The sequence below is a fragment of the Zalophus californianus genome, chromosome 15 (assembly GCF_009762305.2).
Source record: "Zalophus californianus isolate mZalCal1 chromosome 15, mZalCal1.pri.v2, whole genome shotgun sequence".
Classification (NCBI taxonomy): Eukaryota; Metazoa; Chordata; class Mammalia; order Carnivora; family Otariidae; genus Zalophus; species Zalophus californianus.
Genome location: NC_045609.1, coordinates 60,674,384 through 60,701,222, shown reverse-complemented (window position 1 = coordinate 60,701,222; position 26,839 = coordinate 60,674,384). Strand labels below are relative to the sequence as shown.

General features: G+C 40.7%; 1 protein-coding gene across 10 annotated transcripts in view; it reads right to left on the bottom strand.

Moving 5' to 3' along the window:
• Positions 1-1,779: 1,779 nt before the first annotated feature.
• The window catches only part of BTRC (beta-transducin repeat containing E3 ubiquitin protein ligase), a 171,172-nt gene continuing 146,112 nt past the window's right edge, over positions 1,780-26,839 (bottom strand). For 7 of the 10 annotated variants that reach the window (XM_027591414.2, XM_027591368.2, XM_027591376.2 and 4 more), the window contains 9 exons: positions 23,194-23,290; positions 22,379-22,516; positions 21,780-21,898; positions 19,865-20,114; positions 19,245-19,363; positions 17,221-17,331; positions 15,703-15,781; positions 8,595-8,787; positions 1,780-6,498 (listed from right to left, as the gene is read on the bottom strand). In XM_027591414.2, the coding sequence (XP_027447215.1) occupies positions 8,626-8,787; positions 15,703-15,781; positions 17,221-17,331; positions 19,245-19,363; positions 19,865-20,114; positions 21,780-21,898; positions 22,379-22,516; positions 23,194-23,290 (1,075 nt within the window). In that variant the 3' untranslated portion in view covers positions 1,780-6,498; positions 8,595-8,625. The remainder of the gene's footprint in view (positions 6,499-8,594; positions 8,788-15,702; positions 15,782-17,220; positions 17,332-19,244; positions 19,364-19,864; positions 20,115-21,779; positions 21,899-22,378; positions 22,517-23,193; positions 23,291-26,839) is intronic. The other 3 variants (XM_027591351.2, XM_027591344.2, XM_027591382.2) reach the window with 3 other exon arrangements.

Here is a 26,839-nt window from a genome sequence, read left to right as displayed (position 1 = left end):
ACAAACACAAACCCCCTTGAGTGGCCTAGCCTCTCCGGCCCTGGGTCATTCCAAACTCGGACAGACTGGCAACTGGACTGGGGCAGTCCCCGGGGGCCTCGTGTGTCCTTAGGCAGGGGAGGGCTCGGTAATGACCTCACTCCCCTCAGAGCTACTGATTGAAAGCAAGGGGTGTGGCAGGCGCAGCAGGAAACGTTGGGGGACTGAGGGCTCCCTAAGAGGCTCTGCTTCCATGGGGGGAGGAAAACAATTTCTCCGGGCTTTGGCTCCATCTCACCAGGCACCCACCCGGCCTCTCCTGCTGCTAACGAAGTGCCTTTAATTAGCAGCCTAATAAAATGCTCTTAATTGGCAAGAGCCAATCAGGAAGAAGAGAGGTCTCCTCCCTTAGTCATTGCCGATGGTGGTGCAGCTCTAGGTTTCAAGGGGAGAGGGATTCCAGGCCAGCCTCGCTTTAGGACACAGTGACTTCAGGACCTGACACTGGTTTGAAGGTGAGACCCATAAAACCCAGGCCCGGCCTGTGCTCAATTCTGGGCTCAGGAGCCCGGCTGGTGAGTGACAACTGAGTAGATGCCAGTGGCCCAGGGGGTGGGTGGTCCTCTGCTGACTCCTCCCACCCTGTCCTTAGTTGTTAGGGAGGAGACTCTAGTGTGGTCTCAGGCAATGTGAGGAGGCCCCCCTTCTTGCTACTCAGGTTCCCCACCTACAAAATGCCAGGTGTACCTGAGGCTCTGATGTGCCTTCAGTTCAAGTAGCGTAGTTCTGCAGTGGGGCCCTGACATCTAACAGTCTGAGAGAGCTCCCATGACCACAGTCAGTCCAGGTATGACAGGCACTGAGACCACAGGGTGACAGATCCAAGGAGTCTGGTCAAGCAGGGAGGAGCACTACCACTGAAAGCTCACAGGTAAAAAATAAGAGGGAGTAGAGGGGGTCTGTCTATGCCAATAACCTTGTACCCACCTTCCAAGGTTTGGCCAAAGTTTGGTTTAAGTAGGGAAGGAGGTGGGTTCACCTGGAGTAGCAGTGTTTTCCCTCAGATGATCAATGCACCCTTCATTAAAAAAAATTTTGGGGGGGGGGCGCCTGGGTGGCTCAGTCGGTTAAGCGTCTGCCTTCGGCTCAGGTCATGATTCCAGGGTCCTGGGATCGAGCCCCAAATCGGGCTCACTGCTCAATGGGGAGCCTGCTTCTCCCTCTACCTCTGCCTGCGGCTCCCCCCTACTTGTGTTCTCTACCTCTCTGTGTGTCAAATAAATAAAATCTTTAAAAAAAATTTTTTTTTTTTTAAATCTCTACACCAAACATGAGGCTCCAATTTAAAACCCTGAGATCAAGAGTCACATGCTCTGCCTACTGAGCCAGCCAGGCACCCCGCTCTCTCCATTTTTGTAGCTTGTTGGAGTTTCTCTGGAAATTGCTCCTGAATGTGAGCTCACCTTTCCAGAAACTGACCAAATGGGATGCAGGGGTAACCCATCTCAGTCACAGAGGAGGCAGAGGAAAATCTAAGTTCTGGGCCCCGGTTGGGTTGTGGCAGGCTGAGGCTATGACCAGTTCCCAAATTACCCATCACTTTGGCTTTGGTTTAATTCAACATGGAACATTAATTGTCTTCCAGAGGCCCCAGATTTTTTCACACCATTTGGCCCTCACTTCTCTAAATGTTTTCTCATGTCAGATTATCTTAAAAGGTATCTGTGCACTCCCTCAATTGATATATTGAAACTCATTGTCCTCTTGATGTTGGGGCAAAGAGACAAGACACTTAGAAAACTCACTTTAATCTTATATTTGTAATTTAAGTTACTTTTTTCTGAACAGTTAAAAAAAAAAAAAAACCAGAACACACTATTTTACCATGATCCTAGGTTGTGAACATACTGGTACCTTGACTACACATCACGATAACATAACCACAAAAGTAAAAGCAGTCAGTACTTAAGAGTCTAGAGAACAGAGAGCTGAGCCAACTGAAAGCTCTCAGGGAAGCTCACACTCGTTGCCAGGCCTGCCCCATAGCTGGAGTCCAGCGAACATTCCTCACAAGAGTCTGGGTGCGCTTAGGTGATCACTGATTTGGGAAGGTGGTAGTTTCCTTGGTACCCAAACGTCTAACCCTCCTTGTTGGGTCTTTTCCTTCAGTGTCCAAGAAGAGAAAGGGATAGAGGGGAAGCGACACTTTATAATGCCATTCACCACACTGATCCTTAAACACACACAGAGCCAACCACGAGCTGAGAGAGCTGGGGGGACTGGAGAGCATATGTTTTAGAGGTCATCTGCCTCCAGGAAATTTTAGATCATAGGTACTCAACTTCCAACAGAAGAGGTTTCCATATATCAATGCGTTAAGTTCCACAAGAAATCAGGCAGCCATAATTGTGCTCTTTTGGTTTCGCTCCTCAGTTCCAAGTATTCTGAAGTCACAAATGAACTACAGATAAAAACAGCAGGAGCAAAACTCAGCTTTATTACCCTAAGAGATGGCTATCTTTCTGGCACTGATTATGTTGAGCCAATGGTAAAGTAAGGGGCTCTGCTCTGTCAGTGATCAGCTATGTGGATGAAGCCCAGGGAGATGAACTCCGCCTTCAGGCTTTGGGTGTGCTGGTTACAAGTGAGAGTTATTCTAGGAGAGAAAAGAGGAAGGCAAGGAGAAGCAAGGGCACCTTTTCATGTTCTCCGGGCTCTTGGAAAGTCTGTGCAGCTCACCCAAATAGGGAAGATCAGAAATGTGGATTAAAGTCACATGGTAAACCTGATCATCAAAGAGCATGATGGTCACAGGTGGTGGGTATCTAAGCATCCCTTTTTCCACCAGGAAGTACCTTTGGATTCCTCCCGAATTAAGCTTGCAGCCTAGGCTCTCACGCCTGCACTATTCTGGGTTGGACTGCTTGCACTTCAGGCAGGAAGGTATTATCACCTAAAATAAATGGAAGATGCCAAGAAGGTCAACAATACCAAGGTATCTAATCTACTTCTAGGAAAGAAAAAAAACACCCTAATTATTTCCAATATCCCCTACCCCCCTCCACCCCAAGCCCTTGGTTTCCACATACAATCAAGTGCTAAGTAAGGAGTAGACCAACCACAGCTGTTCCGACCAATGGGTACCAGGAGATGGCAGAGGAGAAGAGTGCATATTTTCTTCTCTTCAGCCTATGACTTTACAAAAGAAAAATAAGGATTTTTCTTACTCAAGCAGAAAACAGAATGATTTAGGGGTCCCAGGTTTTTTTTTTTTTTTCCAGTTCAGAAACAAGTTATGAGGGCCAGACTTTATTACTTGTCAATAGAGTTCCAGAGAGTCCTGTCTCTGAAGTTTCTGGTGAAGAGTCACCAGAAAAAATCTTGCCAAGGGACAAGTGTAAAAGGCCTCCATTCACAATTCATGTCCACTTTCAAATGGCACGTAAGAAAGGAAAAGGATGTTCTCAGCAGTGAAAATACACACACGTGCAGCAAGGCATGCTGGTTTTGTCCAAGCAGCCCACGTGTGATTGGAGAGCTCCCGAGTGCCCAGAGAGTTCCAGGGTGCAGGCGCAGGTGCATGCACGCACTCCTTGCGTGCCCGCCTTTGAAGGGGCTTCCTCCCATCTTTAAGAAACGCCTCTTTCAGGCCCACACTGGAATTTTAGTGAGAAGAGACTAATCTACAATGGAGACATGCCATTTCAGAGCCAACAGACTCCTTCAGCTCCTTTTCTACCATTCCTTTCAATGTATTGAGACTTTCTTTGTTTCTCTTTTCTTTTTAAAAAGGTCAAACTTTACATTTATTCTAGCCCAGTTGGGGATTAGTGATAATCAATTCCGACCGAAATCATGCAGAGATGGTAAGTGGGGTTTACCTTCTCTGGAAATGAACTTCTACTTACCTGATTATTTCTTCTACAATGAACTGGTAAATGACCCCCAGAGCTGAGAAATGTGACTGACTCAGTTTTTCAGACCACTTAACTTCATTCCCATTTCCATCAGCAGCAAAGGACAACTTGGAGAACATGCTCGATGGAGCTAATGGCTCCAGACTGCAGGGTCCACCCTTGATCTCATTTATGAGGTACTGGACAAGCTTCAAAACAATCTTAGAAATAATCTACCTTCAACTGAACCTACATGGGAGAGCAAAACCCCGGGCACCAATGAATATTCAACAGCTCCCACTTTTAAATAGCAGCATATAACAGAAAGGCTAGTAAAGTTATGGCTATTGGACAATATTTTCAAACAGCTTGAAAGCCACGCCCCTTTAATGCCTGACCTGTGTGTTACTCAGGGCTGATGGCCCTCTGCCTCACCTATAGCAAAATCCTTAACCAATCAAAAAGCCAAAAATAGTCAACACAATAGACAAGGTACTCTGATGACAGCTAAATAGAAAACATTTCTCTGTAGCATTTGGGTGGGTGGGAAGGGCCTTATACTCAGAAAATATCTCCCAGGCAATGACATATTACACTGGGAAATATTTTCTGAATATAACCTGGAACCAAAAGCTTAAAAGCTCTCCTGAAGCCGGAAAGGAAAAGCGGATGTGCATAACTTACTCCTCAAAACATAAGAACAACATTCAGTCACATCAGAAGGGAAGGGTGAAGATGGCTTTCTCTCCCTCTCCCCCTTGCTGAACTAAAGGTGGTCTGGCTTTGAGGTCATCTGCAACTGGCTTCCATTCTGATGTTTTTACAGCAGCTGGCTAAAAAGGGGCTTTCTTTTACTCAACTGCTTTGCTTAGGAACAGAAACAACAGGGCTGACTAACTGCTCAGCTCCCAAGGGAAACTAGAGACTGCAGTGTGGCCTTGAACCTGTGATGGAGGTGCCCACGCCACATGAGAGGGCTGGTGCAGCCCCGTGCCTCCCCCGGGAAACAAGCTGGGCACATGCTAGTAGTATTTCCTGTGTTCCCAAGTTGGGGTGGCACACACGCCCTGCCCGACACTTATACAGCTGCCTTTTAAGTGGCCAGGTTGGCCTGGCCCTTGCTGAGGTCCATTTGTTTATGTTGCTTACCAACTTCCAGAGAAATTTTATTGGCTGGGGAGAGTGGAGAGTTAAATAAGGCCGGAGGAGGAAGAAAAGGAAAGAGAAGGCAGTTTCTGCCCCATTAGTAAACCCTGTGTGCCAAAGTTCACCCTGATCCTCTTTCTGGCAGCTTTGCCCTTTTGTAAATACCAGGTTTGGGAAAAGCAGGAGGAAGGTTCTGCAGTGCAAGGTTGAGATGATTAGTTTGCTTTCTGAGAGATGATATTTACTGTTCTAAATGAGAAAGAAATCCATTTTTACCTCTGACCACCTCTCAGCAACCTGATCATGGTCTTGGCAAAGACACAGGAGCTGGGTGTCCACAGACCCTGATGAGCAAATCAGAGACGTGAACCATTATGCGGACTGCACCCAGCGACTGGCTCCGGCCATTTCAAACCTTTCTTTAGGCTGAGCCTTACCAGTGATTTAAGATTAAGTACAATGCTTTTTATTACACATCTAATTGTTAATGAGAGGAAATGCAATCAGCAACTCCTTTGCACACTCTACATGGAATCGAGGAGACTGCTGAGTCCAGAAAAGATGTGGCCATTGATGGAGCCCAGGCGATTTCTGCCCCACCCCCACCTTTTTAAACGGAGGGGGGTGTTGTTAAGAGAGAGAGAAGAGTTGCAAATATGATGAGAGTACCTTCTAAGAACCCACTGCTGCCACACAGGGTCACTTGCAGCAAAAGCCTGGGTTTGAAATTTTGACTGGACAGCGTTTAGCTCTTCCAAGTGTGGCATTTTCTCTGATTTGCCTCATGTTAACTGAGAACCTCTCTTCATACTCTTTCTTCTCAGGTGCAGCAGAGAAACAGGTTGAAGTAGGGGGGCGGGGGGGTAGTGACAGAAACAGAAAGAGATGAAAGGAAAGAGGCCCAGATCTTCCAGTGTGTACTTTTGTTTTCTTTCTCACCCCAAAGGCCATACAGACAGCTGTCTTCTCCTAAGCACAGTGGGGCTCGGCTGATCCTGCCAGGTGCTGGGCATTCCTGGAGTTCACAGGGAGAAAATGGGTGCTGTCTGGCTTGAAGCTGTATCCCTTGTCCCCTAGAAGTTGGTCTCCCAGAAGGCTATATAGGGAAACTAGTTCTTCTGCTTAACGGCAAAGCAAGAGAGATTCTGGCAAAACACTAAATATATTTATAAGTCATCTTTGTCTGGAACCAAATGAGGAAAAACAGGTGCAGAGAGGAAAGGAGGGGAGGTGAGGTGAGGTTTAAAAGTTCCAATCATTCACAAAAGATAAAAGACATCTTCTGATAGCAGCACGGAAGCAGTCAGCTGTGCTGAGTAGACCATCCTGGGTCGACTGCAGACCAACTGTGTCCCAACAGGAGTCTCAAAGCCCCGTTCCTCGGCTAGTCCGGGGAAGTGGGTAGTAGTTTGATTGTTACTGTTGTTGCTCATCCTGGTATTGGCAGATATGTTAAATACCGCAACTCTAATGAGTCCTGTGTGAAAACAGAGCACAGAGTCATTAGTCCCTTTCCCTACATTTCTCACTTGTTCTTTTTTTTTTTAAAGATTTTATTTATTTGAGAGAGAGAATGAGATAGAGAGAGCATGAGAGGGGGGAGGGTCAGAGGGAGAAGCAGACTCCCTGCTGAGCAGGGAGCCCGATGTGGGACTCAATCCAGGGACTCCAGGATCATGACCTGAGCCGAAGGCAGTCGCTCAACCAACTGAGCCACCCAGGCACCCCATACATTTCTCGCTTGTTCTAAGAGAAGAACATTAACTTAGCTGTCAATTGGAAGAAAGTCTCAGAGGTCCTTCGTAACACCTGCTCTCTGCCCAGGCCAAGCAGGAGCTTCTGTCAAGGGTGACACAGGCTGCGTGGGGACATGGTGGGGCTCACGGACATGCTCAGGGCCGGACATGCTCAGGGCCGCAGCGCTCGTGCAGTGTGACTCTGACATAAGAGTGACTCTGCTCCCTGTGATGGTGGAGTAGGTGAGGCTAGCTCTGAGGTTCTGGCCCTGAGTGGCCAGAAGCATAGTTGTGCCACCAGCAGAAGGGGAACAGCAGGGTGAAGCTGTCCGGCCTTCTGGCTGGAGGGCCCTGGAAGAGTGGATGAGGGGAAAGTCTGATTGTGAGAAGTGTGCACCAGACATGCTCCTTGTAACTTCAAGGACAGGTGTGTAGGTGGTGGCTGGTAATGTGGCCTGGAGACTAAGACAGAGGTTGGGACTAGAGATACAAATTTGAGGGTCATCTACATTGAGATGAGAGCTGAAGCCTCAGGAAGAGAAAAAGCAGCCAAAACAGGAAGGCTTGATAAGGAAAAAAAGTCCGAGACACACTCTTAGGGGATGTCTATGTTTCAGAGGTGAGAGGAGAAAGGAGACCAACAATCAGAAAGCCAGGAAGAATATTAAAAATGGCAAAATGCCATAGTAATCTAATGAAAATTCTGGCAAAAGGAGGGGATAGATACATGATGATTACAGTATTACTAACGATGACCACTTTTTACTGAGGGCTTGTCCTGTGCTAGGCACTGTGCTAAGCACTAAGAATTTTTCATAGGACACTTCAGTGCAATCCTCACAACAGCTCTGTGAAGTAGGGATTGCAATCCATCTTACTAATACGGAATCTAAGGCTCTGGAAGTTGCTTGCCCAGGGGCACACATCTAGGATTCTCACCTGAGCCTGCCTGGGTAAACTGGCTGAGGGATAGGAAGTGGTGTGTCCTCTGTGAGAACAGTGAGCACTGAAGTGAGTCCAGCAGGGCATGGACCACCCCACTTAGAACCACTACAAAAAGATACGCAGAAAAGTGTACTAAATCTGTACTTCGGCCATTGAACTAAGGTAAATGTGGGAAATAAGAAATCATAATGACAGTCACATTCCCCAGTAGTGCAGTTTCCCCGACCCAATGATAACCTCATTAATGGATCTGAACTGCTTGACACTGGGTGTGATCTGAATATACCATCACATAGATAAAGATGAAATGTGGGATGTTCTCCTTCCTCAGAGGGAGGTTGGAGACTTGAGTGGGAGAATAAATGGAGTTGTCACCAACTCCGAGCTACTATCAAGGTCTTTTTTGGAGGGGGTGGGGAGTGGGGATGAGGATAAAAAAGCCATGTTTTATAATCCAATGACACTGACAAGGCTGTGAGAAGTCAGCCGAGAGGTGTCACCAAGAAATTTTCTACTCACATATTATTTACTTGGTTTAAAGGGTTTCTATTATAGGAACTGGTTTGATCTGGGAACTACATAGTCACCGGCCTTATGGCTTACTCTCAGCTTTGAAACTGATTCAAATCTCATTTTATTTTCTTAACAATCCTATTAGATAACTGGGGCAGAAATTATTCATTCAAATCTAGATCAAGAATCATCTAGAATTGAGGCTAGCTACCTTGATGAAAGACAGTGTCCAGTGCAGCCCCAGCCCTGTCTCGTGTTGTTGCTTCACCTGCTTTATAGGCATTGGAGAGAGAAAGGGTACGAGAAGGCTCCAGGAGCTAGCAACAGCCAATATTCCATCTCCTACCCACAGTGCTATTTACACAATTCTTTTTCATACCTGGGCAAGTATGAGGTCACTGTATGATTATTTATCTGGAGATGTAGGTGTATGTTCGAGAAGGGGAGCGGGGGGGTTCAGCTTGGGCAGCTGGGTCGTTTAGGAAGTCCCAGATGAGGATTGTGTCATCATGTGAACTACTGACAATCTGGAATTCATCAAACTGGAGTCGGAAAACTCTTCCAGAATGCTCCTAAAGCAGCAGAAACAAAAACTTTTGAACTACTCAAAATCAAAAGGACACAAATTCAGCAATATGTCAAAAGAAGTCTATGGAAAGACTATGTGTATGATGATAATCTCTAATATTTAGCTGTTTCAAGAACACAGAGAAAAAGCAATTTGGATTAAAGGCAGAAGGGAGAAAGTCCAATATTGGGCAGTTGATAATGTACAATCAAAGGTATATTCACTAGAGCTGAGCCACGTCAAAGAACATGCTAGTTTCTCGCTGCTAACTCTCCTTAGTTTAGGCTGAATGAGAACATTTCTCAGTACCTCCCTGGCCTTATTCTCTTTCTGTATCTGTTGGATTCTTCTACAATCAGAGGCCAAGGATTGATGAGCAATAATACAAGGTGTGCTGGTAAATGTTTATCAACTAATTCTCCCCAATTTGTAAAAGCATTCACACATTTTTGTGGTGTAAAAATTCCTACAGTGGCTAATTTCAAGCTACCCATGTGAGGTCAACAAGCTTGCAAAACTCATGACAATTCAACAACTGTCTCTCATTAGCAAGCCTGCTCTAGTGCACACGGGCATACCACCTTGATCGAGATGTATAATATTTCCAGCATCCTGGAAAGTGCTCTCATGCTCCTTACTTCTCAATACTACTTTCACCCCAATGCTTTCATCAATTCATTTTTTCTGTTCCTGAAGTTCATATAAATACACTCATGTAGCATGTATTCTTTTGTGCCCAGTTTCTCTTACTCAACAGTGCAAGATGCGTCTTCGTTACTAACGTTCTTTTCTAAAATTACCGGTTGCCATTCCATAATATGAACACACTACATTTTATCTTTTCTCCTATGATGGACGTATGGGTTGACTGTAGTTTTGGCTATTTAATAAGGCTGCTATGAACATTTATGTCCATGTTTTTTGAAGGATATATGCTCTCATTTCATCTAGTAGAGCTGCGGGGCCACGGAGTAGGTATATGTCTAGCTTTAGTATGTACAGGGAAACAGCTTTATTTTTCTTCAGTTTTATAAAAGCTGTGCCAATTTATACTCCCACCAGCAATGTATCAGAGTTCCAGTTGCTCCACATCTTCACCAACAAACTGATACTATAAATCTTTTTAATTTTAGACATTTTGGTATGTTACTGGGGTTTCAATTTGCATTTTTCTTTATGAAGTTAGGAAGTTCCCCCTCTATTCCTAGCTTGTTGAGTTTTTATCATGAATTGACACTGGATTTTGCATGTACTGATATAACAGTGTGATTTTTCTTCTTTAGCTTTTTGATGTGATGGATTAGATAGTTGAATTTTTGAATACTAAACCAGTTCTGTATACCTGGAATAAATACCACTTGGTCATGGTGTGTGTACACACACACACACACACACGCATACATTATACATCGTTGGATTCAATTTGCTAATTTTTTGATGAGGATTTTTTTTTAAGAGTTACTTCATTTTCCTGGCATACTGCTACCTTTTAAGTAAGTATAGAAATTTTCTTTACTGTGAAATCACTAAATATAAGGACAGTGACAAGACTACACTTAGATTTGAAGAAAAGTGTTTAAAATATTACCAAAAAATCCTGCATAATACTCATATTAGTCATACAATTGTGTTTGCCTACTACCTTATTTTAAAAAATATTTTAATTTGTATTATGGTAGAAACCACATAAAATTTATATTTATCCATTGTTAAGTGTACAGTTCAGTGTTGTTTTTTTTTAAGGTTTTATTTATTTATTTGACAGAGAGAGAGAGACAGCTAGAGAGGGAACACAAGCAGGGGGAGTGGGAGAAGGAGAAGCAGGCTCCCGGCAGAGCAGGGAGCCCGATGTGGGGCTCGATCCCAGGACCCTGGGACGATGACCTGAGCCGAAGGCAGACGCTTAACAAGTGAGCCACCTAGGTGCCCCTATAGTTTAGTGTTGTCAGGTACATTCACATTATTGTACAATCAATCTCCAAAACTTTTTCATTTTGCAAAACTGAAATTCTAAACCCATTAAACAACAACTCCCCATTTGTCTCTCCCCTCAACCCCTAGCAACCACCACTCTATTTCTGGGTTTGACCACTGTAGATACTTCATGTAAGTGGAACAGTACAGTATTTGTCTTTTGTGACTGGCTTGTTTCACTTAACATAATGTCCTCAAGTAGTATCCATGTTGGAGCACATGACAGTATTTCCCTTCTTAAGGCCGAATAATATTCTCCTGTACGTATATACCACATTTTGTTCATTCATTCATCTCCTGATGAACACTTTGGTTGCTTCCACCTCTTGGCTACTGTGAATAATATATGAATATGGGTATGCAAATAACACTTTGAGATCCTGCTTTCAATTCTTTGGGATATACACTCAAAAGTGAGGGCACTTTATCTTTAGTATTTTGAGAAACCCATACTGCTTTCCGTAGAGGTTGCACTATTTTACTTTCCTTACAAGAAGTAAATGAGCTTATAGATTATCACCTGTGTTCATGAGACATATGATCTGTACTTTTCTTGTAATACCTTTGTTTGCTTTTAGTATGAGGGTAATGCTGGCTTCATAGAATGCATTAGGAAGTATTTACTCTGCTTCTATCTTCTGTAAAAGATTGTGAAGAATTGGTATAATTTCTTCCTTAAACATTTGGTAGAATTCACCAGTGAACCCATCTGGGCCTGGTGCTTTCTGTTTTGTAAAGTTATTAATTATGGATTCAATTTCTTTAACAGGCATAGGCCCATTCAGATTATCTATTTCTTCCTATGTGAGTTGCAGAAGATTATATCTTTCAAGGAATTGATCCATTTCATCTAGGTTTTCAAATTTGGGGGCATAGAGTTGTTCATAGTATTCCTTGATTACTATCATTTTAATGTTCATGGGATCCAAAGAGATGCAAAATTGGGTTTAACATTTGGATGCACATAAAAGTGGTTAACAAAATCCATTCCTAACTAAAACTCTCAGCAATCTAGGAATACAAAAAAGCTTCCTAATCCCCTGATAATGGGTATCTACAGAAAATCTACAGCTAACATGTATCTATACATATGTATATACAAACTGGTGAAAGACCAACTGTCTTTTCCCCAAGATAAGGACATCCACTCTTACCAATTCTTTGAACACTGTACCATAAGTCTTAGTCAGTATAATAAAACAAAAAAGAGAAATGAAAGGTACACATATTGCAAAAGAAGTAACAGTGTATTTCTATATGCTTGTAATGCGCAGCTCAGAAATTAAAAATTTTAAATACCCCAAAAATTAAAATATCATTTACAACAGCACTAAAAATATGAAATACTTAGGGATAAATATGACAAAAGATGTGTCAGACCTTTACACTGAAGGCTATGAAACATTGTTGAGAAATTTAAAGACCTAAACAAATGGAGAGAGATACTGTGTTCATGGACCAGAAGACAGTGTTGTTAATTCTCTCCAAACTGAGCAAGATTCATCAAAATCCCAGTGAAAATCTCTTTTTTTTTTTTTTGGTTGTTAAAACTGGCAGATTCTAAAATTCACATGAAAATTCAAAGGACCCAAAAAACTTTGGAAAAGGAATGAAGTTGAAGGACTTACACTTCAAGAGTAATAAAAAGCTGCAGTAACCAAGAAAGTATGACACTAGCATCATGACAGACAAAAAGATAAATGGAACTCAATAGGTCCATAAGTAGTCCCACATAATATAGTCAATTGATTTTTGACAAAGCTGCAAAAGGCAACTCAGAGGAAAAAGGATAGACTTTTGAATTAAATAGTGCTGGAATAATTGGATATCCATATGAACTTTGATCCATACCTGTACCATCTATAAAAATGGACTCAAAATAATCACAGGCCAAAATGTAAAGCCTAAAACTATAAAAATTCTAGAAGAAAACACAGGGGAAGATCTTTGCGACTTTGGATTAGGTGAAGTTTTTTTTTTTTTTTTTTTTTGATATAACTGCAAATGACACAATCCATAATAGAAAAAGTTGATACATTGGACTTAACAAAAATTAGGAATTTCCAAAAGGTGCTCGTAAAAGAATGAAAAACCAAAACATGGACTGGGAGAATATGTTTGTGAATCACCTATCTCAAAAAGGGCTTATATTATCCTGAATATGTAAAAGAAATCTTAAAACTCAGTAAGAAACCTAACCAATTAGGGGCGCCTGGGTGGCTCAGTTCGTTAAGCGAGTGCCTTCAGCTCAGGTCATGATCCTGGAGTCCTGGGATCGAGTCCCGCATCAGACTCCCCACTCGGCAGGGAATCTGCTTCTCCCTCTGACCCTACCCCCTCTCATGCTCTCTCTGTCTCATTCTTTCTCTCTCAAGTAAATAATAAAATTAAAAAAAAAAAAAAAAAAAGAAACCTAACCAATTAAAGTAGCAAAAGATTCAAACAGATAACCTCACCAAAGTCGATATACAGATGGCAAATAAAAGCAAGAGAAGATGCTCAACATTATTAACATTAAGTATATGCAAATTAAAATCATAATGAGATACCATGACACACTATTAGAATGACTCAAACTAAGTATTAGTGAGGATGTGGAGTAACTGGAACTCTCATGTACTGTCACATGATACAACTGCTTTGGAAAACAGTTTGGCAGTTTCTAAAAATATGAAACATACACTGAACTATTCTGCTCCTATGAATTATCCCAGAGAAATGAAAGCATATGTTCATTTCATTCTACACAAATGTTTATAAAAACTTTATTTATAATAGCCCCAAATTAGAAACAACCCAAAGTTTCATCAACCAGCAAAAGGATAAAGTACAGTATAACCATACAATGGAGTACCTAACTCGGCAATTTTTAAAAAGAAATGAACTACTGATATAAATCAGAATCTCATTATGCTTAGTGAAAAGAGATAGACAAAAAAGAGTAAATACTGTACTGTATGATTCTGTTTATAAAACCTAGAAAATACAACCTAATCAATATTGACAGAAAGCAGATCAGTGGTTGCCTGGGGATTGGAGTAGCAGGAAGTGGGGTGGGATGGGAAGGAGAGATTACAGAGGGGGCATGAAGATATGTTCATTATCTTGGTTGAAGTAGATGGTTTCACTGGTATGTACACATATCAAAATTTATTGAGTTGTACACTTTAAATATGTCCCCTATATTGTATGTCGATTTTATCTAAGTCAGTTTTTACAACTTATTAAGACAACTCAATAAATAAATGAGGACAAGATTTGAACAGACACTTCATAAAAGAAAAGCAAATAAAAAGATGTTCTACAACATTAATTATCACAGAAATGCAAATTAAAACTACAACCATTACACACCCACTCAAATGGCTATGATTTTTAAAAACTGACAATACCGAGTGCTATCAAGGATGTGGAAAAATGGAAAAATGGGACTCTTACACATTCCATCAGTGGAAATACAAAATGGTTTGCATTTGTGAACTCCCAAAATGCCACTCTGGGAAACAGCTTGGTAGTTTCTTTTAAATTTAAACACACACTTATCATAGGATCCAGAAATTGCACTCCTAGGTATTTACCTAAGAGGAAAGACAACAGTATGTATACACAAAAATCTGTAAGGGAATATTTTCAGCATCACTCCAAACTGGAAGCATTCCAAATGTCCTTCAACTGGTGAGCAAATAAACAAACGGGCACACCCACACAATGGAATACTACTCAGCAGTACAAAAGAACAAAGTACGAACACAGGTAACATGAATGAATCTCAACTGAAGTGAAAAAAGCCAAATGCAAAAAGCTACATACTGTATGATTTACTTTACAGGACATTCACAAGATAGCAAAAGCACTGGGAAGAAACCAGATAACTGCTAGGGGTGGGGGAAGAAGGGGTTGGTATGAAGGGGCATCATTTTTGGGGTGATGGAAATGTTCTAGATCTTGACTGAGGTGTTTACACACTGCAAAATTCAGAAAAAATACACTGAAAAAAGGTTAATTTTGCTGTATGTAAATTATACCTCACTTAGATGTAGATTAATTGTAGATGAATGAAAGTACACATTTTAAAAAACGTGTGTGAAACACGCAGGTAAAGCAGGTCTGGTGCTGCAAGAATGAGCTTTAAATCCAACAAGGAAGACAAAGAAACGTCTCTATCTCTCTCTCTCTTCCCCAGAGCAGAGGACGCCAAATGTTGAGAGTTAGGATTCAGAACACTAGGCTTCAAATGCTAGCTCTCATCTTTTTCCTGAGTTGTGCTCCCTGGTGCCCCACCTAATCTTCTTTTTCAAATGGCAGCAGCTTTTAACCTTAGGCCATTTTCTCATCCGCTCTCATCCGGGTGTTTGGTGAACACCATGATAAAGAATTTAGTGCTTTCAAAGGTGACTTTCCTCCTTTTGAGTCACTTCTTTCCTCAAATGTCAAGATGTTCACGGCAAAGGGGTATATGAGGAATAGAAGACAGGGGATTCACGTGGCTGGAGGCAGCATGCCTTGAGTAGGCTGCAGAGCCAGGGGGCTGACTGGGGGCTCACACAGGCTCCCACGGCACTTTTTGCAGGCACAGGTGTGCAGGTCCTCAGCTTCTGGACAGGTTCCAATTTGAGTAATTATGTTCTCGTCCCCTAAGTAACCCCTACCGTTTCTGGTAGATACAGAATTCTTACTCACTTCCTGTACTAAACTGTGGTGTGGAGTTGCTGTGCAGCTGTTAAACAGCTGACATGTTCCTCTCCATATACAGTCTCTAATGCACTTTTGGATGAAAGGCACTACATAAACATATTTTATTGTCATGTACTGGTTGCCTTTCCACTTAGTAGTAGGTTTTGTGAGCTTCTAACTATCAAATCCAGATCTGTGTTCCACAGTACATCAATGTTTAACTTCTTCTCCTTCCTGTCCCCCAACCCCCTCTAAACAACGAGGCTCTTACCACAAGGGTCCGTAGACAGAGAGTCCCTGCAGGAGCACGGGGGTCCAGAGCAGCTACAAGATCCCACACTTTAATTTTTCTAAAGATCAAAAAGGGGACAAAAATCTCAATTAAAAGCAAAATTAAGGGACCACAGAAGAACAGCAAAAAGTCATGGCAATAAATATGTACAGTGAATGTGATTTATATGATAAATGCAGCTCACAGGAATATATAAAAACTTTTTTGTTTTGGAGACTTGGTTCTTGCATTCATTCTTGGGTAGAGGTTATTGGTCTTAAGAGGGGAAAATGTACAGGTTTAGCCTAAAAAATGAGAAATAGGTTAGCTTTAACCAAGCTAAAGATAGTGAATGGTAAAGTTACACCATACTTTGGGGCCAGGAAGAGATCTTATACATTAGACCTCTTAATGATATAAGAGGTCACTTAGACCGAAAAACCTGTAATTCTGAGGCATCTTCTTTCCGGTCAATTCTAAGAATGGCCCACGTAACATGTACCAGAGGACTGGAGCCCACTGAAGAACTATGTAGTTTATATAAGCAAATGCTCATATTTTGATTTAAATAAGAAAAGTTTAGCCCTTCTAAAAATCAAACATACAGTCATGTATCCTCAAGGTAAATAACAGACAAAATCCAAGAAAGGTGGGAACAGATCAAAACCAGGGCAATCAGAAAATGTAACGTAGCTGGAATACATCCTCACACCCTGAACAATTTCCAAAGGGTAGAACAGTGATGGCTGACTCAAAGCAGAGGGAGTGGTCTATTCCTGCTGCGCGAGTTGTCTTCAACACTATGGCCAGCTCCAAATCTAAGATAATGTTGTAAGGTAGTTTCTGATATTTAAAAAGCTGTCAGTATGTGAACTACAGCCTTCCACCGCCCACGTCAAGCACCTGACAAGACGAAATGATAAAGAGGCCTTCATAAATGAATAATACACTTTTGTACGAGTTTACTATGTATTTAGCAGTGCTAGACATGGGATCCATTCACAACATGAATGGATTCTAAAACCACTGGAAATTAGACCAAAGAAAATAAGGATTACTAAACTTCTTGTCACCGAAATGCTAGGAGAAGTGAAGACAAGAGTGCTACACTTTTAGGAATTACTCAAAGAGATCCATATTCAAGAGCCTGCCACACTATGCCCCAAAGATACTGCCTCCAATATTTGTTTTATTAGTAAGTCATTATTTTACACACATATCCTGGTATACTGGGTTTTCCCAGTTCTTTGCTTTATAGGGTAAAACAGACAAGTATATAACCAAATAACTAAAATGTTAATGAAAGTCATGAGCAAATAAATGATCGGGAAGAATATTTTAAGAAAAGTAAACAAAGGACAGGTGAACACATAGACTAGACACAAAAAATATTGTATCAGATCCTTTCTGTGAAATCCATAATCTTTCAGAGTCAGGGAAATACTATATATTTAATCAACCTCAGTGAGGAGGGATCAAGATGTACATTTTTTTTTAAAACCCTGTTAGCAAACTCACCCATCGTAGGCCCCACTGACTATCCTCTTGTTATCGAATCGAATACAGCGCACCAGCTCCTCGTGACCTTCTAAGACTCGTAAACACGCACCACATTCTATGTCCCATAATCTGGAAAAGAAAATTGAGTCAAGTGAATTTTCATGTATTCTTTTCTAAGCTTGGCATGTTATAATAATATACTTTGTATGTCTTCAAAAAACCCACAAAAATAAAATCAATCAACATGCATACAAAAATGTGATTGATCTCCTTTCTGTTGTATAATTCAGGCAGACAAATGTATGACTGAAGTTCATATGAAGTATGTATTTTCAAAGCACAAGGCTTTATATAATCCTGTAACCAGGGTCTCCAAGGTATAAGAAGGATGAATTCAATGTACCCAGTTGCCTGTGAAGGAAATGACCACGCCAAGAAAACTAATGCTTCCTGAAATCACCAATAAGAACGAGATGCAGAGTGCCAGTGATATCCTGCCTCACAAAGCATGTGCACCTCTGTTACTAAGGACACTCTCTGTTTTCACCCACTGTCCAGGACAGTCTTTCTCTATAATGGAAACAAAAAGCAAGTTCTCAAAAACATTTATATACTAACATAAAAAACTGGGGGCGCCTGGCTGGCTCAGTCAGAAGAGCATGAGACTCTTGATCTCAGGGTTGTGAGTTTGTGAGCCCCATGATGGATACAGAAATTAAAAAAATAAAATCTTAAAACTGCATGCTTTCAGGGGCACCTGGGTGGCTCAGTCATTAAGCGTCTGCCTTCAGCTCAGGTCATGATCCCAGGGTCCTGGAATCAAGCCCCGCATCAGGCTCCCTGCTCTGTGGGAAGCCTACTTCTCCCTCTCCCACTCCCCGTGCTTGTGTTCCCTCTCTTGCTGTATCTCTATCAAATAAATAAATAAAATCTTTAAAAAAAAAAACACAAAAAACTGGATGCTTTCGGGCCAATCCAAATGAAATGACAATTTCCTTAGATATAACAATAGTTCTGTTGTTTTTTTAAATGGCCTTTTCACCCTCTTAGTACTTTTTGAAGGAAGGGAGAGGATTGACAGAGCTCCCAAATTCTATTCATATCTCTGTCATTCATCTTTGTGAAGGGAAACACCAAGAAGTAATTCGATCTATGGATTCTTCAAAATTTCAAAGACTGGTAACTCCCTGGATAAGTACATAATGCGAAGAAAACAAAAGTGCACAATTTCTAGTAGGGAAACAAATCTTTTTTCTTTTTTTCTTCTTCTTCTTTTTATTTTTAAGAACACTGGTGGAGAGAAAAGGCAGTTGGCTATTTATTAGCACTTTTCAACTGTACACAGGAGGAATTTAAAGAGGAGGGCCTTCAACCTCCATCTACTTATCACTCTTGTCCACTTCTTCATTCAAGCAGTACCTTTAAAACAGGTCTATCTGGTAATAAAACTATTACAGGAAGGAAACACATCAACAAAAGGCTTTGCTGTGCTTTCTTTCTGCTTGGGGCAAACTTTTTTTTTTTTTGGCAAACTTTTGACCTATAAGAAGCTACAGAAAGGAAAAACATTTGGGGCGCCTGGCTGGCTCAGTTGGAGGAGCGTGTGACTTTTTTTTTTTTTTTTAAGAATTTTTATTTATTTATTTGACAGAGAGAGACACAGTGAGAGAGGGAACACAAGCAGGGGGAGTGGGAGAGGAAGAAGCAGGCTTCCCGTGGAGCAGGGAGCCCGATGCGGGGCTCGATCCCAGGACCCTGGGATCATGACCTGAGCCAAAGGCAGATGCTTAACGACTGAGCCACCCAGGCACCCCAGGAGCGTGTGACTCTTGATCTTGGGGTTGTAAGTTGGAGCCCCATGTTGGGGGTAGAGATTACTTAAAAATAAAAATCTTAAAAAAAAAAAAAAAAAGAAAAAGAAAAGAAAAACATTTTATTATAAATATAATACACTCGAAGGTAACACACCCAGACTTCTGTGCGCTAACAATGAATGGCAGGGTAGCAGTGATCCCTTCTGGGTAAGAGCACCTGCTGCTCACCTGATAGTGTTGTCAGATGAGCCACTCACGACCAGCCTGTCTCTGTACTGCAAACAGGCAATGCCGCGTTTGTGTCCATTTAAGGTCCTTACAAATTCACAAGTACTTGTGTTCCATACCTGAAAAGGAAATAGTATTTGGCAGTTGATCTGGTGTTTTTACTAGTAAGATCTATGGCATTTGGAGTCTTGGGCAAGCAGAAAATAGCACTGAGCCAACAGGGGGAAGTCAACTTCTCAAACCACACCAAAAAGAGAGAGGGGGAAAAAAGGGACAAGTTTAATTCACAATAACAAAGGGCTATTTTATTGCTGGCTGCTATCACATGAGAATTCCTCGAATTGATTTACTCTTATGTGGTTAGTCTGGTTTGCAGACAAATTTTCTTGAAGGTAAATTTACCCCTGCCCTTCTCACACTCACCATTATTTACAGGAATAAGATACCTAAGATTTTCACACGGCTTATCTCACTCGTTGCCTTTTTACACATAGACTAGTATCTGAATTAAATATTAAATTACTCTACACTGACGTTTAAATATGAAATTTCCTTTGATCAGATTTTCACATGAACTCCCTTACTCTATGTTGGGGACTTACTGAAAAATGCCTCATTACCTTTATAGTCCTATCTCCAGATGCAGAAACAATGTACTTGTCATCAAAGTCTACAACATTGACAGCAGCTCGATGTCCAACTAGCACCCTCCGGAGGGTGATGTCAGTTGGGGAGGCCATATCCCATACAGCAATGGAACGGTCTTTGGAGCATGTCACCATCATGCCATTATTGAAACGCAAGTGCAGAACTGCTTCACAATGGTGAATCAACGTGTTTAGCATTTCACCTGTATTTGCATCCCACACCCTGGAACAAACAACATTAAAAAGGTTATCTGAGGTTTTGAGGGTGCTCCTGGCTATGATCCTATTTGACCACCACATTCCCCATCCATCCCGCCCCATTTTCATAATTAGTATTACACTCTACTCTCTCGCAGCTTTGAGGCTGAGGTGAGGTGAAGAGTTCTGATGGACCATGGGGAAGTGATAGAGAGAGGGCCGGAGAAGGAAGGGATAGGATGCTGCCAATGTGAAACCCTTAAGACACACTACTTGAAATCTGGGTGAGTTATGGGGAGTAGGAATGAAGATGCAACCACCATCACCTACTAACTAGGCCCAGACTTCAAGATTATTATAAAACTTCTGACATTCAATCTGATATCTTTAATGAGATACATTTTAAAGTAGGAATCTGATCAGTAACAGTAGCATTAGTGTCCCACGAGTAGCCCTCAGGAAGCAGAACTGACACAGGCCAAGAAGCTTCTGTAACAAACTGACTTAGTACTATGGATTTGAGCCTAATAACCCTGGATCTTCGATTTCACCATACCGGCCAGGTGCAAGATGAACTATACTCTAAGTCTGAGGCCCTATTTCTGTGCTTTGAACAGGGGGTAGAGATCAAGAACAGCCATCCCATTGTAAATGGGGACTTAAAATAGCAGGGTGTGGGACGTTTGGATAGCTTGAGAATTTTGTGTGATGATATATTTAACTTTGATTACTCTATTTTTGTATATTTACTTTGATTTTCAAAACACATTTTATTTCCTTTTCCAATTTAACCCCATCTTTCAGAAAATCATTTTGTCCCTTATCCTATAAATGATGTTAATCTCTACAATGTTTTAGCTTCCTGGAGGCACTCCACAGCATCAATAAATGTTAGATGTCGATAACTGTAAGAACTGAGTATGCTATTCCTTTAAGTCAAAAGATAAGAAACAGGAACAGCCTTTTCTATTCACAGAGGATAATTTCAAATGGTAAACATTTAACTTCGGAGAATCTAACAATGCAGTTAACTGCCTTTTTTTGTATTTTTTTTTAAAGTTACTTTTGATGCATTATGTATGTTTGCTAAATCCTTTAGCTTAAGGCAAAACTCCTAAGAGAGGTTTCCAGCAGTGCTGCTGGTACCCAGAACTCAAGCTACACTGGACTCCAGCAGCATAATGGCTGTGTCATCAAATCACGAACGCCTCTGGAAACTGAAGGCCCCTCCCTGAGTAAAGCTTGCAATTAAAAACTGCAGGGACAGCAGGGGAGGGCCTGGCAAAGAGACAGCATTGCTCACCTGTACACATTTTAAAGGAGATAATGCATGTCTATACCGCAGTTATAACCACCTGAAAGGAGGCTTTATTCCATTCACATCATTCCTCTGTGAGCTGGTTTTTGTAAAGAATGCAAGGTTTATCAAGTTTCTATAATGGATGATTCCCTCAAATTAAAGTAGAATACGTAGTTTCTTCAGTGTGCAAAAATGTAAACTTGCCTTAATCATTCCTAAATCAAGGTTTCTAGGTGGACACAATGATGTGGAGAGCTGATGGTTTATTCTTCTTTAGTTATGAAGTTTCGGAACTGTGTTCATGCAGTTATATACAAAATTACTATCTATGACTCAGAACAGAGCAGATCTGATTTTCCAGATTTCGAAAGATCATTTGAAATTTTCTACCTGACCGTGGAATCCGATGATCCAGTTATGATCACCCTCTCATCATACTGGAGACACAGGACAGAACCCGTGTGGCCTGTGAGAATTCGCTTGCATTCCAACGTGCTTTTATCCCAGATCTAGGATGGCAAACAAGATCCTTTTGATCAATGTGATAACGGGGTGCTGCTGAGACTTGTTGGCTCTATTATGTGTTTGATTCTCCAAAAGAATCAAAGCCCAGAGCAATGTGGAATGCATTCTTTTCTACAGATATAGCTAAGCACTATATATTATGCGGCTCCAATACTAATGCAGACTTTATCCTTTTCATTAAGGAACAGGGGTAGCCCTATAATTATGTGAGGCCCAAAGGAGCAACAGCACATTCAGTGTACTTTAAACAGAGTTTAACCCTAGGACTATCCATCTGTACATGCTTCTGGCGGGAAGCAGGTAACTGTCCTTTAAGGAAATGATTCTGGCTTTGGGACTGGAAACAACCTTAAAACTCTCATTTACTTTCTGGAAATAATGCTTAGAGATCATGTTTGGACTGCCTTATTAATGTGGACACCCTTGTTCTTTCAGCTACCTTCCCATAACTAAACAGACCTCACCTTGATTGTGTTGTCTCGAAGGCCGCTTACTATCTTTTGATCATCATACTGTAAACAGTAAACTCCTTTGCTTGTTTCACTTCGACAGTGGATTCTCTGTAAACTATGTCTTCCACATCTCCAATTAGATTCTATTGTCTGAGGAGAAGGAACGGTAAAGAGGAAGTAATTAGGAAAGGACCAGAACTAAATTCTTATCTTTCATGGCAACCAATGACAAATGCTCAATGCTTCACTCTATTCAATACATAGACCTTAAGGCAAACTAAAAATGTTTTTAAAAAGCCACTGTTTAAAATTGTGTAACATTTTCCCATTTGCAAAGTTATTAAAGATTTATTTTCTAGAGCTCTCCTGCATAACTCAATTAAATGATAAACTGGTGGAAAGAGGGCAACAGAGGGCAAGCTATGAACTACAGAAGGTTATGTGCTCAGTGCTCCTCATACATATGTGGTAGCCATTTCTAGTAGTGAACTTCCAGGAAGGCTCAATTCAGAAGATATCTGAATATCACATTATAAGTACAACTTCAACAGTCTCACTGCTATTGCATGGAGATATCATCTTCTCTCTCTCATTTACCTACCAGTAAACAATCTTTAAAAGCTTTAAAATTTTTTGCCTGGCAATTCACTGTATTTTACCTATTTACTTAAAAGAAATTTATTTTTAACCCACATTAATAAACCTTAATGGGTTTGCTGTAACAATGCTGTAACTGAGACTTGTTGGCTCTATTATGTGTTTGATTCTGATGAATGCTGATGATTCTCTAGTATTTGGCAAATACTCAAATATACATAGATTCTTACCTCAATGTCTTGTATAATTTTAGGATAAAGTGCTCTATAGAAAGAGTTGGGAGGAGCATTCCCATCAGGAGGTTTGTTTTTGAATAAATACTGTCCCCTAAAAAACAACAAATATTTCCCAATAAAAATCACAGTACTATACATTTACAGGGAGCTTCATAGTACTTCACAGTGTTTTCACAGTTACCATTCCATATAGTATCTGTAACTAGCCTGGAAAGGTATGAAGCTAAGCCTGATTTCAGGAGTCCCACGTCAACAAATCACTTTCTGGGTTCTAAGGAACTAGGTCAACACTGATTGTCAACACGATGATTTGCAATGTAGCCATCAGAGTATAATGTTATAAGGTCAACAAACAGAATACGTATAATCAGAATTTATCAACTGGTCTTTCAAACCTCTATAACACATAGATTCATTGGTTTTATCTTTTGAAAATTTTGTTGGTGATGGTAACTACTATCTCTGAACTGAGCACATGCCCCACAGTTTGTTTTTTTTTTTTTTCCCACTGAGTAAAGCTGTGCCAGCGTCAGCGGAGCCTAGCATTGTGGGCAGTGAGAATGCCTCTGTCATGGAGATCGTTTTTTCTAGACTTCCCTTACATGGGGTAAGGTATGGTGGCAGCTCAGGCACCCAGGCTGCTCGTGATCGGTATAGCTATGCTGTAAAAGGAGCAATTCAGTTCATTTCGACAGAAGACAAAGGGAACACAGGAGTGTCCAGCGGCGGGTACAGAAGAAGACAAAGACACCTAAGAGCACTGTGCTATCAGGTCTAAAGTGTGACACTCTTTCACAGGTGTGTCCCTGGCTGTGCACATACATACATGCATTTATTGCCTCTCCTTGATTCCAGTGGGCAACATTTGTTAGTATCTCCTTCCTTATGACAGCACATCTCTGGAATACTCATATCCCAAGCTAGATCTTTGCTACAAAAAAAAAATCAGTAAATGGCAATCACTTCCTGCTGGGTAAAAAATTTAATTCCTCATCCTGAAGTTAAGAACCCACCAAACACGGTGTGGAAGCTAGTAAACCCCACTATGGGTGTACTAACTGCTGTTCTCACTGGCACTGTGCCTTGCAAAGTGGAGATAGGCAGAAATGCCTCTGAGTGTAATCCTGGCACCAGAGAAATCATGTTTTCTCTGGGCCAGTCATCCACTCCTCCCTCTATAGCTCCATTACAATATAATTAATTGTTCAGTGTCTCCAGGAGCGCTTCTCCCCTGCCCTCTTCCTATTATACACCTTCAAAATTAGTTGAGGAAATTTCCTATCAGGAAGGTAACTGGCTTTCACTTCTGTGTTAATACAGGAAGGGAAATCTACAATGGAGAAGCTAAAATAATAGTTTTTAAAAGGGGGCTAATCGGAGCAAGAAACATGATACACCAACATAAAGGGCAAACAAGACACATTTTGAAATAATTCTAGGTTACAAGTACACTTCCCTGAACAATCTTATTCTATAAACACACTGCAAGCAAACAAGAGATTTGGGATGAAGAAATTTTAAGTCTGGTTAATAATTATAACTTCATAATTTCAATTCCAACATCCTTTCATGAGGTGAGAATCACATTTATTTTGCAGATAAAGAAATCAAATGTCAGGGAGATTATTAGGTAATCTGTTCAAGGTCACATAGCCAGCGAGAGACTGGAATTTGAATCTAGGTCTGACTTTAGAGCCTACACTCTTAACTACTTTACTGTCTCCAGGGGCCACCATCCTTCATAGATTCCTGTCCCCCTTTTAATCTCTGGCAATTGAATACAGGCATCCCAGGATTTTCTTCATACATAACGAAACTATCTCTACATCCCAAGAAAAAACTCTGATCTCATTTTTTTACCTCAATGTATTTTTCATGCCTTGTTAGAGTATCTAAATTTCTTTCAAGTTAAAGGTGCTACAAAAAAAAGGTGGCAAGGTGTGGAAAACTGGTTTTTCAGTCTAGATCTGTGTTGTAAGTCGAAACCTTTTATGATGGAAGCTCTCCGACAACAGGGACCACTTCTATGTGAAATGCCTAGTACCTTTGAGAATGTGAATACATGATAAATGCTAAATATTAAATTTAGAATGTTACCATAAAATGTGATCTGCTGATTAAGAAAATGGACTTCCCCAAGTGATCTTTTATTATACTTTTAAGAGTTACCATTACTGAGCAGAGAGAGCACATTCAATGTTATTCAAGACAGAAAATGACAGAGTTCATGTCATGAACTGTCAAATTCATCTAGATACAAAATACAACAGTGGAGTAGAAGTTAAACCCAAAGCTTCATTAGACAACTAGATTTACTTATTTATTTTTGGTTGGAGGAAATGGAAAAAACTTTCAAAGCCAGCATTTGGGGCAAGGTATAACAGAAAGACTTTATTGACACAGTAGGCTTAGTAAAACAATCTGAAAGAAGATGAGAACATGATCATAGATTAAATTTTTTAAAAAGTGGGGGAGGACACTAACACAAGAAGAAAGGCAACATTTAAAAATAGAAGCAGCCAGAGAAAGTCAAGGGGATATTAGAGGAGGTCTTCATGGGGTGGACAAATACTTGTAATTTCACGGGGCTCTATCAAGCTAAGATGACAAATGTGGCCAAAGACAAAGAGGAATATGGTCCGAACTCCGAAGGATACTCAAAAGAACAGGAATGGGTTCCTGTGGTTGAATAGATAGCAGAAAGAGTGATAATTAATACTGGATCCTAGATTATTTCTCAGCCATCCCTTCACATACCCCTTTAAAAGGCCAAAAGGCCATCTTTTCAATCATCTTGTTTGTTTTCTTTCTTTGTAACTAACATAACAGATCTTGCTATTTACTGCCACCCCCAAGCAAAACTGTGGAGCCTACGCTTATCTTTGGCATTTTCACATGCATCTGCCTTCAAAAAAAGAAATCAGTAAACTCCCAATGTCTGATAAAGGTTTACTGTTATTTACAGTCCAAATAGGAGCAAAGTGTATTTTAACAGGGAAGAAAACCTTTATCACTATGGGAGTGAATAATCTCTGTGATAGAGATTTCAGGCCAGGAGTTCCAATTTGGAGGAGAGTCTCTTTTCTTTTCTTTTTTTCCCATGAGGGGTAGTGGAATATTCCTAGCTATCCTAAAATTTTCCCATGTCATCAACTGCTCTATATCTAAGGCTGGTCCTGACATGCTTAGCAAAATGATGGACTTTGAATCCCATACAACTATATACTTTTTTGCTTTTTTATACCTTTAAAAGAGTTTATTTCCAAAGTATGAAGTAAGTTATGAAAAGGCTTCACAGATTTTTCTATATAGTGAAGTGAGAATTAAGAAAAACATATTTGGGAAGAGTAACACTATGCTTTCATTTCTTCATTTTTATATAGCCAAAGGATTGCCTGATATTTGCTTCCTTTAACTGAATGAGAGAAATTTTAAAGTCTTCCTAATAGCCACAATGACAAAAATTTCTTAAAGCCTTTGGTATAATACTTAGAGGTCATTATGTTTATTATATATTAATGAATTTCAAAGATGCAATAACAACAAAAAAGAAGCCAACTATATTTTAAGGAAAATTGCTAAGAAAAGCTGATCCTCTTTTCTTAACTGTTTTGTATCTCTTTATGGTCCAAGATAAATA